The following is a 14,414-nucleotide window of genomic DNA, read 5'->3' as shown; positions in this document are numbered from 1 at the left end:
CACCTCTGGAGCAACTAGGGGTTAAAAGGTTAGTTCACCCAATAATCAAAATTATGTGATTAATAACTCACCCTCATGTCGTTCCAAACCCGTGAGACCTCCGTTTATCTTCAGAACACAATTTAAGATATTGCTTATTTAAAAAAAAGTCATAGTTTTTTTCTATTTTTGGACCAAAATGTATTTTCGATGCTTCAAAAAAATTCTAACTGACCCTATGATGTCACATGGACTACTTTGATGATGTTTTTCTTACCTTTCTGGACATGGACAATATACCGTTTCAAACAGTTTCAAATGAGGAACAGAAAGCTCATGGACTAAATCTAAAATATATTAAACTGTGTTCTGAAGATAAACAGGTCTCACAGGTTTGGAACGACATTAGGGTGAGTTATTAATGACATAATTTAGATTTTTGGGTGAACTATCCCTTTAAGTGTCTTGCTCAGGGACACATTGGTGTCTCACGGTGGCTTCAAACCCGGGTCTCTCACACCTAAGGCATGTGTCTTATCCACTGCTCTAACAACACCCTTTTACTATCATAAAAAAACTAACACTAGCTTTTCTAATCTTTTTGCATTTTATCTATTTAGCCCTATTCAGACGGGACTAGTTTTCTAAACTGTATATGTGGACATCACAGAGATCACACGGTCTGTGTGCGTGCGTTGCGTATAGATATTAAGATTGTTTATTTTTAGAATTATCACACAAATACTACGGTGAAGCTAAATGACTAGTACAGCAAAACCATGTTAATGTCTGTTTTTTTATTCCTAGTAAACCCATGTTTAATTTTCATAAAGGTACATCTGTAATTAAAATATTATGTAATTGAGTGCAGAAATGAACGTAAGTAATCTTACCTGAAGTCGAACAGTTTACGTGATCTGACTCTTGATTTTATTATTATATTTATTTTTATATTATTTTTATACGTTGCCGGGAAGCAAACATATCACATATGCATGCGGTAAGAGCATACAGTAATTCATGTTGGCCAAAACACACTAAGAAACTAGTTGTAAAAAAACATTGCTGCGATCAAAGACATTCGCATTAGGATGGGATTCATTTTCTCAGAGGATCACTGAGTTTACTAAATGTAAATATATACTGTTGTTTATTCAAACTTCAAACTCATTCAACTTAACACCTTGAAACAACATGTTTTAAAACCACTTCATACAGGTCAAACTTTCTCAAGCCAACATCAAAGATTGTTCACTAACTGTACTTGTCTAGTTACTGTTGTCATATGAATGGCCTTATTTACAACAGTATGTTTCACTCTTGCTCATTCTGACACTGAAACTGTTAAAAAGTTACCAAGATATTAAAAAGAGCGTAATTGTGTGGTTTTAAAATGGTGGCAAACTTGTGGACCATTCCTGTCGCCAATAAAACAACTCTGTTTTCATTGCATGTGGATGTACATCATTTCATACCTGTCAGAAGTACTTTTCATTAGCCTACTTTAGCTGGTGAGTGTCTTCTTGTGCACTTGTTTGATTCTATAGCTTCATTATTTGTAAGGCACGTTCCTGAAGAACACTACTGAATGCCCTATTCAGCTCAACCCGCTGAGGGTTACACTGGTACAACAGATCTGTTTGATAACTGCTACAATTCAGTCACAAGGACATTATGTGTGTTTGAATCTCATGTATTCAGACTTTTCTGCATACTGTATGGTATGCATCAGTCATGATCATGTCTGTGTGAGTCCAAAATGAGTCATTCTGACCCAGAAAGCGTTGTGGGAAGTCATATGAAACCGCATGTTTTTATATAGACCCACCCCTATTTATATCCGAGCTCGAGGGTTGACAATGAAGGGCTGAAGTAAAGAGCTGTGGGGGGTTTCAAAGGTGGCCTTTAAACACTCAATGCGATTTTCAAAACAACTTTGCCTTATCTAAAAGATAGGTGATTGGGTTCCCTCTATGTCCAGTCCCGGTTTTGTCGTGACGGGGTACGAATGAATAAAGTTGCAACGTGCACTTTTAGAGAGATGTGTGGGGGAGGGATACCACTGAATAAACCAGGCAGCTGAGCGGTGGCAGACTGGGCAGTGGTGCCCTGCGATAAATGAAATATTCGAGACCGTGTGTTGTGTTAATGCTTGATCTATGTAATACCGTAAGCTGGTTAGAAACGGTTAGAGCGCAGCTAACAACTGAAAATGACGGCGGCGCGGAGGGATCGGATTCTCTTCACGTGTCTCGTGATGGATCTGCTGTCGCTGCGGTATGCGTTTAATGGTAGGACATTTATATAAAGACTATTGTATTTTTACAATCCGGAAGAAAAATAAAAAATTTCCAGGACAATTTTCTGTGTTAAACTGAAGAAAGGTCATTTAAATAAGCTAAAGAGTGATTATAAGGCCCCGGTGTTTTATTTCCTCCGCTGTGACTCGCTTCTGAAAATACTTTTGCGTAGGTAACGTTAACCTCCTGAAACCCGAGAGATTGCCTGTTGTGCATTTTATAATTTTTCTTGCTATTTGGGATATGTAGGACCTAATAAGTATAATACCTAAAATTTGTTTTTGTACAGGAAGTAGTTTTCCCAGAAAAAAGATGTCCTCATGTGAGGACAGTGGGTCTATCATGATGTGAAATGCTGCAAAGCAGTTTCATTCACTTTGCAAGCACAGATGCACATTGCATGTCATGCATCGCACACAGGATTTCCCAGTGCAGCCTTGTGCTCTGCATTCATGCATTTCATTTATAAAGTTATGTTATGTCCTCGGCAGAGGACATCGGGACTCAATTTCAAAAAAAAAAAATGAAAAGACATGAATGAAAATGCATAGGCAAAAACAATAGATTTTTTTAAATCACCAATAAATTTTTAATGTTCAAGATTTTTTTTTTTTTTTACCAAACTTTGTATAAAGATGATTCTCAACTATGGTATAACAGAATAATTCAGTATAACATTTTTCTTTCTGCAAAATGTGTGTAAAATTACCATTAATGGGTTTTCTAATTATATACAATGTATCTATAAACTAAATCTAATTTGCATATAAATGTGTTTTTGGGGCAACATGTAATGAAAAAAGAAGTGTAATAATGTGAGTAATAATTGTCAAGATTTTCATAATAATATATAATATTTCATATAATATTGAAATATAATTTCTTTCTCTATTTGTTATGTCTCCAAAAATGCGTCATAAGCATGCGTTTAGTCCCGGTGTCCTCATCTGAGGACATGTATGAAATCAATGTCCTGTTTAGTAACGGAAAGTCGTATTTTGATTTGAAACCCCATAACATATTTCTGAGATGTTGATTTATGACACAGAATTTAAAAATTAGACAGATTTAAATGATAACTACAATATATTATAGAAATATTATCATATTTCTATAAGAGTGTCACTAAATTAATTTCAGACATTTTGATGACCAAGGAGAGGGAGTGGTCATGTGAAACATCCAATCATTTGGTATCTCTGAAAAGCCCTGAATGTGCTCTGTACAGGACATCCAGATCTAAAACTGTGGCATGAACAGACTCAGAGAAATTCACAAAAATATAATGTCCTCATATGAGGCCACAGGGTCTCAAGAGGTTAACACTGTTTAATTAGCGATATGATAAAGTTGTCAAACAAGATAAATATACTGTGTTTGTTATCATTAAAAGCTGCATTTAGCAGTTTAACCACAGCCAGTCATAAAAGTAGCCTGTCAGCAAATGCAAATATACTGTAGAGTTAAATTAACTGTAACGTTAGTTCCGTTAGACAAGTTAGGGGTCAGCAAGTTGACTGTGATTATTCCCATACGAAAATTAACCATGGTTTTATTGTAGCAAAAGTGTAATAACCATGTTTTTTGTTGTTGTTGTATTGCTTAGGCCCACAATTTGTTTTGCCACAGTTTTACTACAAATGGTTAAACTATGGCTAGTATAGAAATAACTATGGTTAATTTGTGGTTACCAGGATCTAACTATAGTAACCATGTTTTTTTATTATTATTATTATTATTATTTGTAGTAAAACCGGCTAGTGTAGGCTGGTAAAAAAGTTTTTTTTTAGAAGGGTTGCATTGAAAATTTGTCTGTGAAGTGCAAAACATTATAGCCCGCTGGCACACTTATAACAATTCAAAATAGACCGTTGAACATATTGGGCCCGATATTATTATGTACTTAAGTGTATTGGATAAGATAGTTAAGATGGTGACTCTGTTTTGAAACATGGCTGAGGGTTGGTCCTCAGTGGTCAAAAAAGCAATAGCTGCAACATACCAGCTAGAAGCCTGCTTTGTGCTAAAAACAACAGTCAAGTGTGCATTTGTTTGAAAAATTAATTTCTTTATTGCTGTCAAACGATTAATTTTTTGTAATATATATATATATATATATATATATATATATATATATACACAGGTTTGTATATATCTAAGGAAAAATATGTAAATATTTTAAAAATATATAGTGTATGTGTAAACAAAAACTTTTATTTTGGATGCGATTAGTTAAAATTGATTGTTTGACAGCACTACATTTCTGTAATTTTTTTAATGTTTCTATACATTTGACCTATTTGAAGTATTTGGCATGTCATCTACTCTATTATGCTTAATGTGTCTTGCAGATATCTCCATCAGCTTTGTGAATCACAGTGGAGCAGTGATAGTGGGCAAGCAGTATGAGCTCCAGTGCATCATTCAGAATGTGGATCCATCTAAGAGTGTTGTTGTGAGATGGTACAAACTGAGTCAAACCAACTCCACTGATGCCAACATGACTTTAGTCAGTAACTCATCTAAACTCCAGATCAGTCCAAGCAAAACTGATGATGGGGCTCAATACTGGTGTGAAGTAGAAGGAACTCCACCAGTGTCATCAGAACGTCTCAACATTACTGTACATTGTGTGTACAATAATTTATCCAGGTTAACTTTGCAGTGCTTATTGTAAATCATTTTATTTAATGAAGCCCAACACTCATAGAAAGAATGTGCGTATTATTTGGTTACTAAATAATGTCTTTGCAGTCCGTACATTTCACTTTGGAAGATAAATTTGGTGAAGTAAATTCATCAAATGCACCTTCCAATGGAATTGGAAACTAGCAACCAGCCCGAGTACCCTAGCAACTTCATAACAGCAACCCAAACCTCTTTACGTTAAACAACTATTCTATCGCTGTTTAAATAGTGATAGAATAATGTTAAGTACACCTTGTTTGTTATTTTTATTTATAGTTTAACCACAGTCAGTCATAAAAGTAGTCTGTCAGCAAATGCAAATATACTGTAGAGTTAAATGAACTGTAACGTTAGTTAATTTCATCCCCCCCAATTTTTTTTTAAATATATATATAAATACACATATATAAATGATATGAATATAAATGTAAATATTTTCAAAATATATAGTGTATGTGTAAACAAAAACTTTTATTTTGGATGTGATTAGTTTAAATTGATTGTTTGACAGAACTACATTTCTGTAATTTTTTTTTAATGTTTCTATAAATTTGACCAATTTGAAGTATTTGGCATGTCATCTACTCTATTATGCTTAATGTGTCTTGCAGATATCTCCATCAGATTTGTGAATCACAGTGGAGCAGTGATAGTGGGCAAACAGTATGAGCTCCAGTGCATCATTCAGAATGTGGATCCATCTAAGAGTGTTGTTGTGAGATGGTACAAACTGAGTCAAACCAACTCCACTGATGCCAACACGACTTCAGTCAGTAACTCATCTAAACTCCAGATCAGTCCAAGCAAAACTGATGATGGAGCTCAATACTGGTGTGAAGCAGGAACTCCACCAGTGTCATCAGAACGTCTCAACATTACTGTACATTGTGTGTACAATAATTTATCCAGGTTAACTTTGCAGTTTATTCAGTGGTCTTCATTTTTATCATGTGAGACCTATTTTTCTCTTTGCTCTTTCCGGTAGATAAACCGATCATCAATAAGATCAAACTGCCCTCCACAGTGCCTGTATTTCGAGGTTATCCAGAGGTGCTTGTTTGTGAAGCCGATGGAAACCCAAAACCAACAATCAGCTGGAGCCTCGGCGCATATGACAAGAAGGACAGTGAAAAACTTAATATAACAGAGTCAACACCTGAGAATGTGTCCTGCACTGCAAACAATTCTGTTGGCAGTGACATCGGACATGTAAAAGTGATATTAAAAGGTAACTATGCATCTTTGCTTGTATTGATTTAGATTTCCAACAGCTGTTTCTTTATTGCCATTAACATTTACTTTTACTTTAAAATAAAGGGATGTTCCAAAACTGAAATTTTGATCAGGCCAAATGCATGGTGTTCAGATGTTCACGCTAGTCCAAATATGCAATGAATCACAAAGAAAGAAAATTACCAAATCATTAACAATTATGTAAGAGACGCTTAATGATGTGATTAGAAAGCATTTAATTATTTTGATTACGGGACACATGGACACTTGTTATGATTAATAATTTAAATTTGCTTGTTTGCTTCTGATATGAAAAGTATTGTTTTTTTCTGCAATTTTAGCACATGTCTGTTTAGACAGTGTTGTTGTTGTTGTTTTGTGTCTGATCTTTTTGTGTGTTTTATTTCTCTTGACACAGAGGATTATCTGCCCTTGATAGCAGGACTTATTGCAGTCATTGTGGCCTTCATCTCAGTCATCTTCATCTTCATCCTCTCGATCTACTACAAAACAGCAAAGATGGGCCATTATAGCCTGAAGAATGCCAAGCCTAGTGCACAAAATGGAAACATCGCACAGAATGGAAAACACAACACTATTCCTATGAAAAAACTCTCTCAGAGCAGTATCCTTGCTTAAGTTATGATATCCCTGGGTTTTGTGCATCTACCGAGACCCAATGTCCACAAAATGATTTTTCAAACTGGAAGTCTCTAGCAATCTACTTTGTGGCTTTTTTGTCTCTTCATGGCTTCATTATTTATATTTTATGGAGCACCTGTTCATTCACTCCTCTCCTAGATCCAGTTTCTATAAACTGTTAATTACATCACAAAATAACCTTTTTAGTTTTCAACAATCTAATGGACCAGAAGAAAATATGTGACAAACAGATGACAAAGAAATGCTGAATGTTTTTTAAATGAATGGACCTGATATCTGCAGTGGATGTTTTCAGGAATCTACCATCTTGATATAAGTGAACGTTCATTAGCTACAAAGTGACATTGCTTGATTGAGTAATACTAGCTTTGTACTTCATTGAAGGGAAGGCTCTTGTTAAATTGTGTAACAAGACTGTTCTTCTGTCTCTGGCACATTGGCCAGTTTGAATATTTTTGTTTTTTCAAAGCTATACAGTATGTAGAAATGAGAAATGATGTTGTATTAACAAAGTTCAGGAGGAGCATGTTCAGATAATAAACCCGTTACAGTCATGGCCAAAAATATCGGCACCCTTGGTAGATTGTTAATCCTTTTGATCTTTTATTTTTTTTAAATCACAAAAATTGAACCTTTCATTAGATAATGAGAATTTAAAATGGCGGGATGTATCATCATGAAATACATGTTTTTCTCTAATAATCATTGTCCCCAATTAAAAGCACCCTTTTATTCAATACTTTTTGAAACCTCCATTTGCCAGTCTAACGGCTCTAAATTTTCTCCTATAATGCCTGATGAGGTTAGAGAACACCTCACAAGAGATCAGAGACCATTCCTTCATCAGAATCTCTCCAAACCCTTCAGATTCCCAGCTCCATGTTGGTGCTTCTCCTCTTCAGTTCTCCACACTCCTTGTCTATAGGGTTTAGTCCAGAGGACTAGAATGGCTATAGCAGAAGCTTGGTTTTGTGCTCAGTGACCCATTTGTGTGTTGTTTTTGAGGTTTGTGTTCGGGTTATTGTACAGCTGGGAGATCTAAACATGGCCCATTAAAAGACTTCTAACAGTCAGTCACTTACTGATTTTTTATCTGTTGGTATTTGATAGAATCCATGATGCCATATATCTAAACAAGATGTCCAGGACCTCCAGCAGAAATATAGGCCCACAACATTAAAAATGCAGCTGTATACAGTATTTCATTGTACACATGGGGTACTTTTTATCCCTGTGTGCACCAAACCCATTTTGATTATTTGCTGCCAAAATGCGCATTTTTTAGTTTCATCTGACCATAGAAGCCAGTCACATTTAAAGTTCCAGTCATGTTTGATATCTGAATATGCTGGAGGTTTTTTTTTTGGATGGGCAAGGACATTTTTCTTTAAACCTTTCGAAACAACATGTGGCCATTTTTTTTAAAGGTTTTCTGACCCCAAGACTCAACTATTTCCTGCAATTCTCCAGGTGTGATCCTTGGATAGTCTTTAGCCACTCAGACTCTCCTCCTCAGAGTGCATTAGAACGATATAGACACTCGTCCTCTTCCAGGCAGATTTGTAACATTTTCTGTTGATTGGAAAATCTTAATTATTGCCCTGATGGTGGAAATGGGAGTTTTCACTGCTCAAGCTCTTTTCTTTAAGCCACTTTACTAATTTGTGAATCTCAATTATCTTTTGCTGTACATCAGAAATAAATTATTTTGTGTTTCTCATTGTGATGAATGATTAGGGGAATTTAGGCTTTGTTTTCCCTCCTATTTATATTTATGTGAAGCAGGAAACCATTGCTGGATAATTTCATGTTCATAATCACCCTGGATTGCTCAAAATTGTGAACATGAATGGGAATACACTTTAGAGATATTTTACCCATAAGAATTTCTAGGGGTGCCAATAATTGTGTCCAACATGTATTTGAGAAAAACATTTATTTCATAATGACATTTCCCCCCATTTTAAATTATTATTATCCATTGAAAGGTTAGATTTTTGTGATTTTTTTTTTTTAATTTTAAACGTTTTAAAAACATTTGGCCATGACTTTAAGCATGATAGTAAATACATATATAGCCAACTTGTGTTTCATGACAGATTTCAGGCCTCTGTCCTCCGCCCCAACACCTCTCTCTCTCCCAGTTTGGGATATGGGGAAGTTCTCTGGGAGCTCGGCTCCCTCCATTCAAACAGCATGTCAAATATACACACTATTTGCTCAGTTTGATTATATGTAAGCGTGACTTGAAAGAAACCATGATTGAGTGTGTTACTATTCCTCTGGTAATATCCACACTTCAGAGGGAGAACATTTAGCACACGGTGACTGTGAAGAAGTGAAGGCTTGTGTATGAGGTTTCTAATGCTGAACCTGTGCGGAAATATTTGGATGAATTTCTGAAAATTCTCTCAGGCCTCATAGTTATTGTGCTCAACCTGTGCTCAACATTAAATAGGAGAGCCAGTTTTATGGCTCAAGCTGTATAATGATTTAAAAGCATAATTTAACCAAAAATGACAGTTCTGTTTATCATTTACTCGCCCTCATGTTCTTCTAAAGTCTTTTTATAAATTCATCATAAAGGTAACAAAAGTTTCACAAAACACTTAAAGTCACATAAGTTTGGAATGACATGAGGATGAAAAAATGATGACTGAATTTGCATCTTTTTAATTTAGGCACTGAATCTATGTGTTTAATTTCAAATTTTTTATTCAGCGTTTAATTTTGAATGTGATCTCACCCATATTCTGGTGGGTTTTAAATTTTGTGTGGAATTTATATCATCTGTCCCTTTAAGCACATGATATTTGAATTTGATGATTTGAATTTGTAAATGAATTTGTTTTTTAAAAGAAATGTATAATAAAAGAAATATGCTTTTCACAGAATCGTTTCAGCCTTTGGCAAATTTTATAGTATTGCACAGAAGTCGGTTAAATACAGTTCTGTTGCTGTCCTCAGGTGCTTTTCTGTTTGGTGTTTTGTTTTGTTTTCTTTTATTATTTTCATTTTTATAATAGTTTTTTGTAAAAGTAAATCGAGCAGGTATGTTGAAACAGATGCTCCCTTGATTGTCTTTCACCATTAGCATGTTTAATCTTGTCATATCTCAGACATTTCAAACACACACATTATGTCCAGTGATTACGATTTTATTCTTATGTTGAATAAACATTATATCTAATATCTATATATGATAGGTAAATTGAAAGCCTGAATGCACTGTAAGTCGCTTTGGATAAAAGCGTCTGCTAAATGCATAAATTTTATTTCATTTAATATCTGAAGCGTCGCTGCACAGCAGGGATGATGCATCAACTGTTCCAACATGGAGATGTTTTATTTCAATTAAATAACTTTCTGATGTGATTACCAAACAGTCAATTTTTCCACATTTTCCTGTTGAAAGAACCAATTTAAACCAGCCCAAGCTTCAAGCCTTGCTCTAGCTGGTTTAGCATGGTTTTAGAGGGATTTTTGACTTTTTGCTGGCCTGGCTGGGAGACCAGTTGACCCACCACCTTAGGCTGGTTTTATCTTTTTTTTATTATTGTTGTTGTTGTTTCAGCAGGTGAAAATGTCTCTGTGCCTACTGAGAAACAAACAATAAAACTATCACAGAAAAGTAATGTTTTCCACTAAATATAGCAATTACAAACGTTACAAACCACCAACATTTAACCATTAAAAACGGTGTAGTGTGTTTTGGAACATCTTCCAGGATTTATTGGTTTTATCATGACACTAATAGAAGGCAACAAATTACCAGTAGAGCAATCCATGACAGTTTCCAGTAAAACCAATACAAGTCCCATTGTAATCAATTAAGCCATTACACATTTTGTAATGGTGTCCAATTTTTTTTTTCTCAGCTGGGTCGGTAAGAAGGTTTGTATCCCTTTAAAATGTGTCATGTTTAGATAAACATATTGGAAATATTTGAAAATGTTTAGGAATTAGTTTACCTCAGAAACTCAGTTGCGCACGTGTTTTTCAATGTGAACTGTATAAATGGTGTCATTTCTGTAGCCACTCGTGATTTTGGGTGGGGTTTCGCTGAAGGAGCTTCTGGACAGTACTGAAGGCAGATGCGGAGGCGACCCATTTATTTATTCACACGCCTAAAACGCGCCTTTGTCTGCTCGATGGTGACGGTTACCCTCAAACACTTACAATATGCTGCAGTGTTTTTATGGACTTGTTTATCTCTTGGCAGTTTTGGCGTTTGCGACTCTCAGTGGTTTGTATTGACTTGTTTCCCTGTTATTCTTTCTCGAAAACAATAATTATCTAGTAGCATACGACAGTGAATGTGTTTTGAACTTTTACTTTCATGTGAGAGATTCCGGGCGTCGTTGACTGTTATTGTCTCTGCGTTAAAATGTTGATTTAATTCATTACTGTACACCAGGCGTTCTCAAAGTCTACATTAAAAGTTCCAAATATTAATTTTCATCAGTGACAAATGTCCGGACTGGAGCAATTTGTTATTACAGAACTTGTTTTTATTAAACATATATAACATGCATAACAAGCATTATTTTAAAATAAATAAAGTCCCCTTTGCATTCAAAATGCATTAATAACAAGTGCAAAAGTGGCAAAACAATGTATTTAAGTGTCAGTAATAGAGGTCGACCGTTTTTCTCTGGCCGATGCAGATATTTGGAAATGCTGGAGCTGAAGATATAGCGGTTTCCCCGGTAACTGCTGTAAACAAATAAACGCTACTTTATCGGGCATTACAGGAAAGAAGAAACGAAAATAACATCGAAGCTTTTCTGAAGACGCTCGGTTCTTTTCAAAGATACATACATATAAAAACACCCGCGCTGCATTTTAATTTTGAAACGTGCAGTGCTCAATTTATTCAACAAAGTTTTTAAGCCTTTTAGAAAATCAATGACTCAATGTAACGTTAGGCCTATAGGAAACACTGAACACTGCTAGAAGTCAAATGGCTATAATCTAAGTGATAACAAAAGACTAATATTAGCTTAAAGGTGCCATATGCAGAAATTGAGGTAAAAATATCCATAACACACATCAAAAGAATGAGAAGAAATAAGGGCGATGATGTCATAAAAAAAATGTCAAGTCATAGTGCTGCAGAGATATCAACCTTAATTAGCATTAGCATTACTAGCCCCTGCCCGACAGTTGTTGTAATACCAATTTCGGCCATGGGAGGCGGTATGCGGGCAACATTTCCACCAGCCAACCTGCAATACACGAATAACTCGCAGGGCTTGTGGGCGTGTACTTGAACCTGATGTCAATCGAGTGGAAAGTACAGCCCACTACTTTCAGTTCAGGGAAAAGAGTGGAAGGATAGCTGAAGCCCTTGGCACGAGACAACACCCGCTACAGGGAAACAACCGCGCTCGGAATCACAAATCAAATCCGATAAGAATACCAGAGTAAACATCGGCACTGCTTTTAATCGCTGGAGACAACTGATGGACCTGAAAGAAATGAGGTTTGACTCCGAACTTGCAAGTTAGATGCTGTTAGTATTTCGCTAGAAGTTTGTTTTATATGTTTGTGTATTTGTTTTCGGGAAGTTATAACATAGAAATGTATCGAAGGCTGTTCGATAAACGTGCTAATGTTAGCGATGGCTAACCGTAGCTGCGTTTGATAATTAGCTAGCTATAACTTAACGTTACCCATTTTATTATATAGGGCTGTGCATGTCTTTACTCATGTGCATCTCATCAGTAAAGACGCTCCTGTAATTAGGAGTATATCTCCAGCACGTGTGTTCAGATCAGGATTGCCAGGTTTTCACAACAAATCCTGCCCAGTTGCTTCTCAAAACTAGCCCAATCTCGCTTCCAGAAGGTTCCCCGATAAAACATTGTTTCCCGGGGTTAAAATATAGTTTTTTTTAGCAGGGTTGCCTTGGTATAATTCGCATTTTAGGGGCTAAATATCGCGTTATTTGTATTGGGGTCGCTGTGACCAGCGGACATGAAAAACAACCACCACAGACTTGGCAACACTGTTTGGCATTTACTACACAGAGCCGTAAATCACTGACAATCTACACAACATCGATGTTAAAATCGCAGGCGATTCTTTGTCGATTTTGAAAGCGATTTTGTGTTAGTTGTCGGTAGACTAAGGCTCTGTGCAGTAACTGCCGCTATACCCTGCAACCAGTGGTGCCAAGTCTGCAGTTGTTTTTCATGTCCGCGGTTTGAAGCAATCCCAATACCAATAACGTGATATTTAGCCCCAAAAATGCTAATTTTACCAGGGAAACCCTTCCCAAAAATTTATATTTTAACCCTGGAAAGCAATTTTTATCGGGGAACCTCCCGGAAATGCGATTGGGCTAGTTTTGGACTAGTTTTAAGAAGCAACTGGGCAGGATTTGTTGTGAAAACCTGGCAACCCTGATCTGAATGCACATGCTGGAGATATACTTCTAATTACAGGAGCGTCTTTACTGATGAGAGGTGCATGAAAATCGCATTCAATTTTTTGCACAGCCCTATGTATCATAACTAACCTGCTCTGTCTAGTCTGTTGGTCTCCGTGTCCTCTTTGCTTCGTGGTTTTTCTGTGCGTGAAAAAATTGATGTGTGGCGTGAAAGCGTGTTAAAAGACTCAATTGCGTGTGTCTCACGGTGAATGCTTGAGAGTTGGCACATTAGTTCTCAAGCAGAATAAAGGACAGGTTGATTATCGCTGTTTAGCATTTGTATTAATCTATGATGTGTCCCTGTTTGCCTACAGGGACATAAAAAAATAAATTAAAAGTGATACGTGGACCAAGGTGCCTGAGATTGTTCATTTTAAGTAAAGGATCCTAATATTTCGTCCACAACAATATTTAATGAGGTTATAACTCCTTGTGGTTAGTCTGCACGAGATCAACAAGCTTGTTTGCTTTGCGGCCGCTTTAAATAAACAATAAGCATTCGATCTACGTTAGAGCATCTGAGCGCTCACAAATCTTTCTGCAGCGTCGTGAGCAGAGCGGCAAGAACGATTTTTGACGCTCTAGACGCCGGCGGTGTGAACGCACAGTTAGGCTTCGGCTATGGCTGTAGTATTGTTGTGAAGGTAGGGGCGGAGCATAGAGACTATGCCGTTTCTCGTTTGTTACTCTAGAGTAGACCTATTCACTTTATTGAGGCATACTGCCCCCATCTGGTATGGAATGTGGAGTATGACTTGATTTTTTTTGCCAAACATTACAGATGGCACCTTTAAATGTGGCCCGGTTATGTCAAACGTCAGGCGTTCTGGATGTCATGAAGAAAATGTTTCAGTATCTCGCCTTCGCTTTCATTTCGGACCAGTTCCAAAAAGACAAAATAATAATAATAATAATAATAATAATAATAATAATAAATAAATAAATAAACAAATGATTTTTAAGTTCAACAACCGTTAATTTAAGAGTAGGAAATACGAAAAGGAGGCGGCTCCGGACTGCGCGTTTGTAATATGAACTGTGTTTGAAAAGGCTACTCAAGATTTTTAGTGCTGGCAAACTCTTCAGCAGTGCAACCTGTGGATTGGTATAGATGT

At 36.3% G+C, this 14,414-nt stretch overlaps 1 protein-coding gene across 6 annotated transcripts in view; it reads left to right on the top strand.

Moving 5' to 3' along the window:
• Positions 1 to 14,414, top strand: part of LOC113095411 (CD166 antigen homolog) — a 37,002-nt gene that overhangs the window by 16,931 nt on the left and 5,657 nt on the right. The window contains exons 5-8 of one of the 6 annotated variants that reach the window (XM_026260926.1): positions 4,631 to 4,909; positions 5,579 to 5,854; positions 5,953 to 6,195; positions 6,619 to 9,757. The exons of 2 other annotated variants lie outside the window; for them this stretch is intronic. In XM_026260926.1, the coding sequence (XP_026116711.1) occupies positions 4,631 to 4,909; positions 5,579 to 5,854; positions 5,953 to 6,195; positions 6,619 to 6,839 (1,019 nt within the window). In that variant the 3' untranslated portion in view covers positions 6,840 to 9,757. Of the gene's footprint in view, positions 1 to 4,630; positions 4,932 to 5,578; positions 5,855 to 5,952; positions 6,196 to 6,618; positions 9,758 to 10,911; positions 11,110 to 14,414 lie in introns of those variants that run through there. 3 more of the 6 variants (XM_026260928.1, XM_026260929.1, XM_026260931.1) reach the window with 3 other exon arrangements.

Source organism: Carassius auratus, unplaced genomic scaffold (assembly GCF_003368295.1).
Source record: "Carassius auratus strain Wakin unplaced genomic scaffold, ASM336829v1 scaf_tig00215721, whole genome shotgun sequence".
Classification (NCBI taxonomy): domain Eukaryota; kingdom Metazoa; phylum Chordata; class Actinopteri; order Cypriniformes; family Cyprinidae; genus Carassius; species Carassius auratus.
The sequence above is the reverse complement of the archived record's forward strand: the minus strand, read 5'-3'. Positions and strand labels throughout refer to the sequence as shown.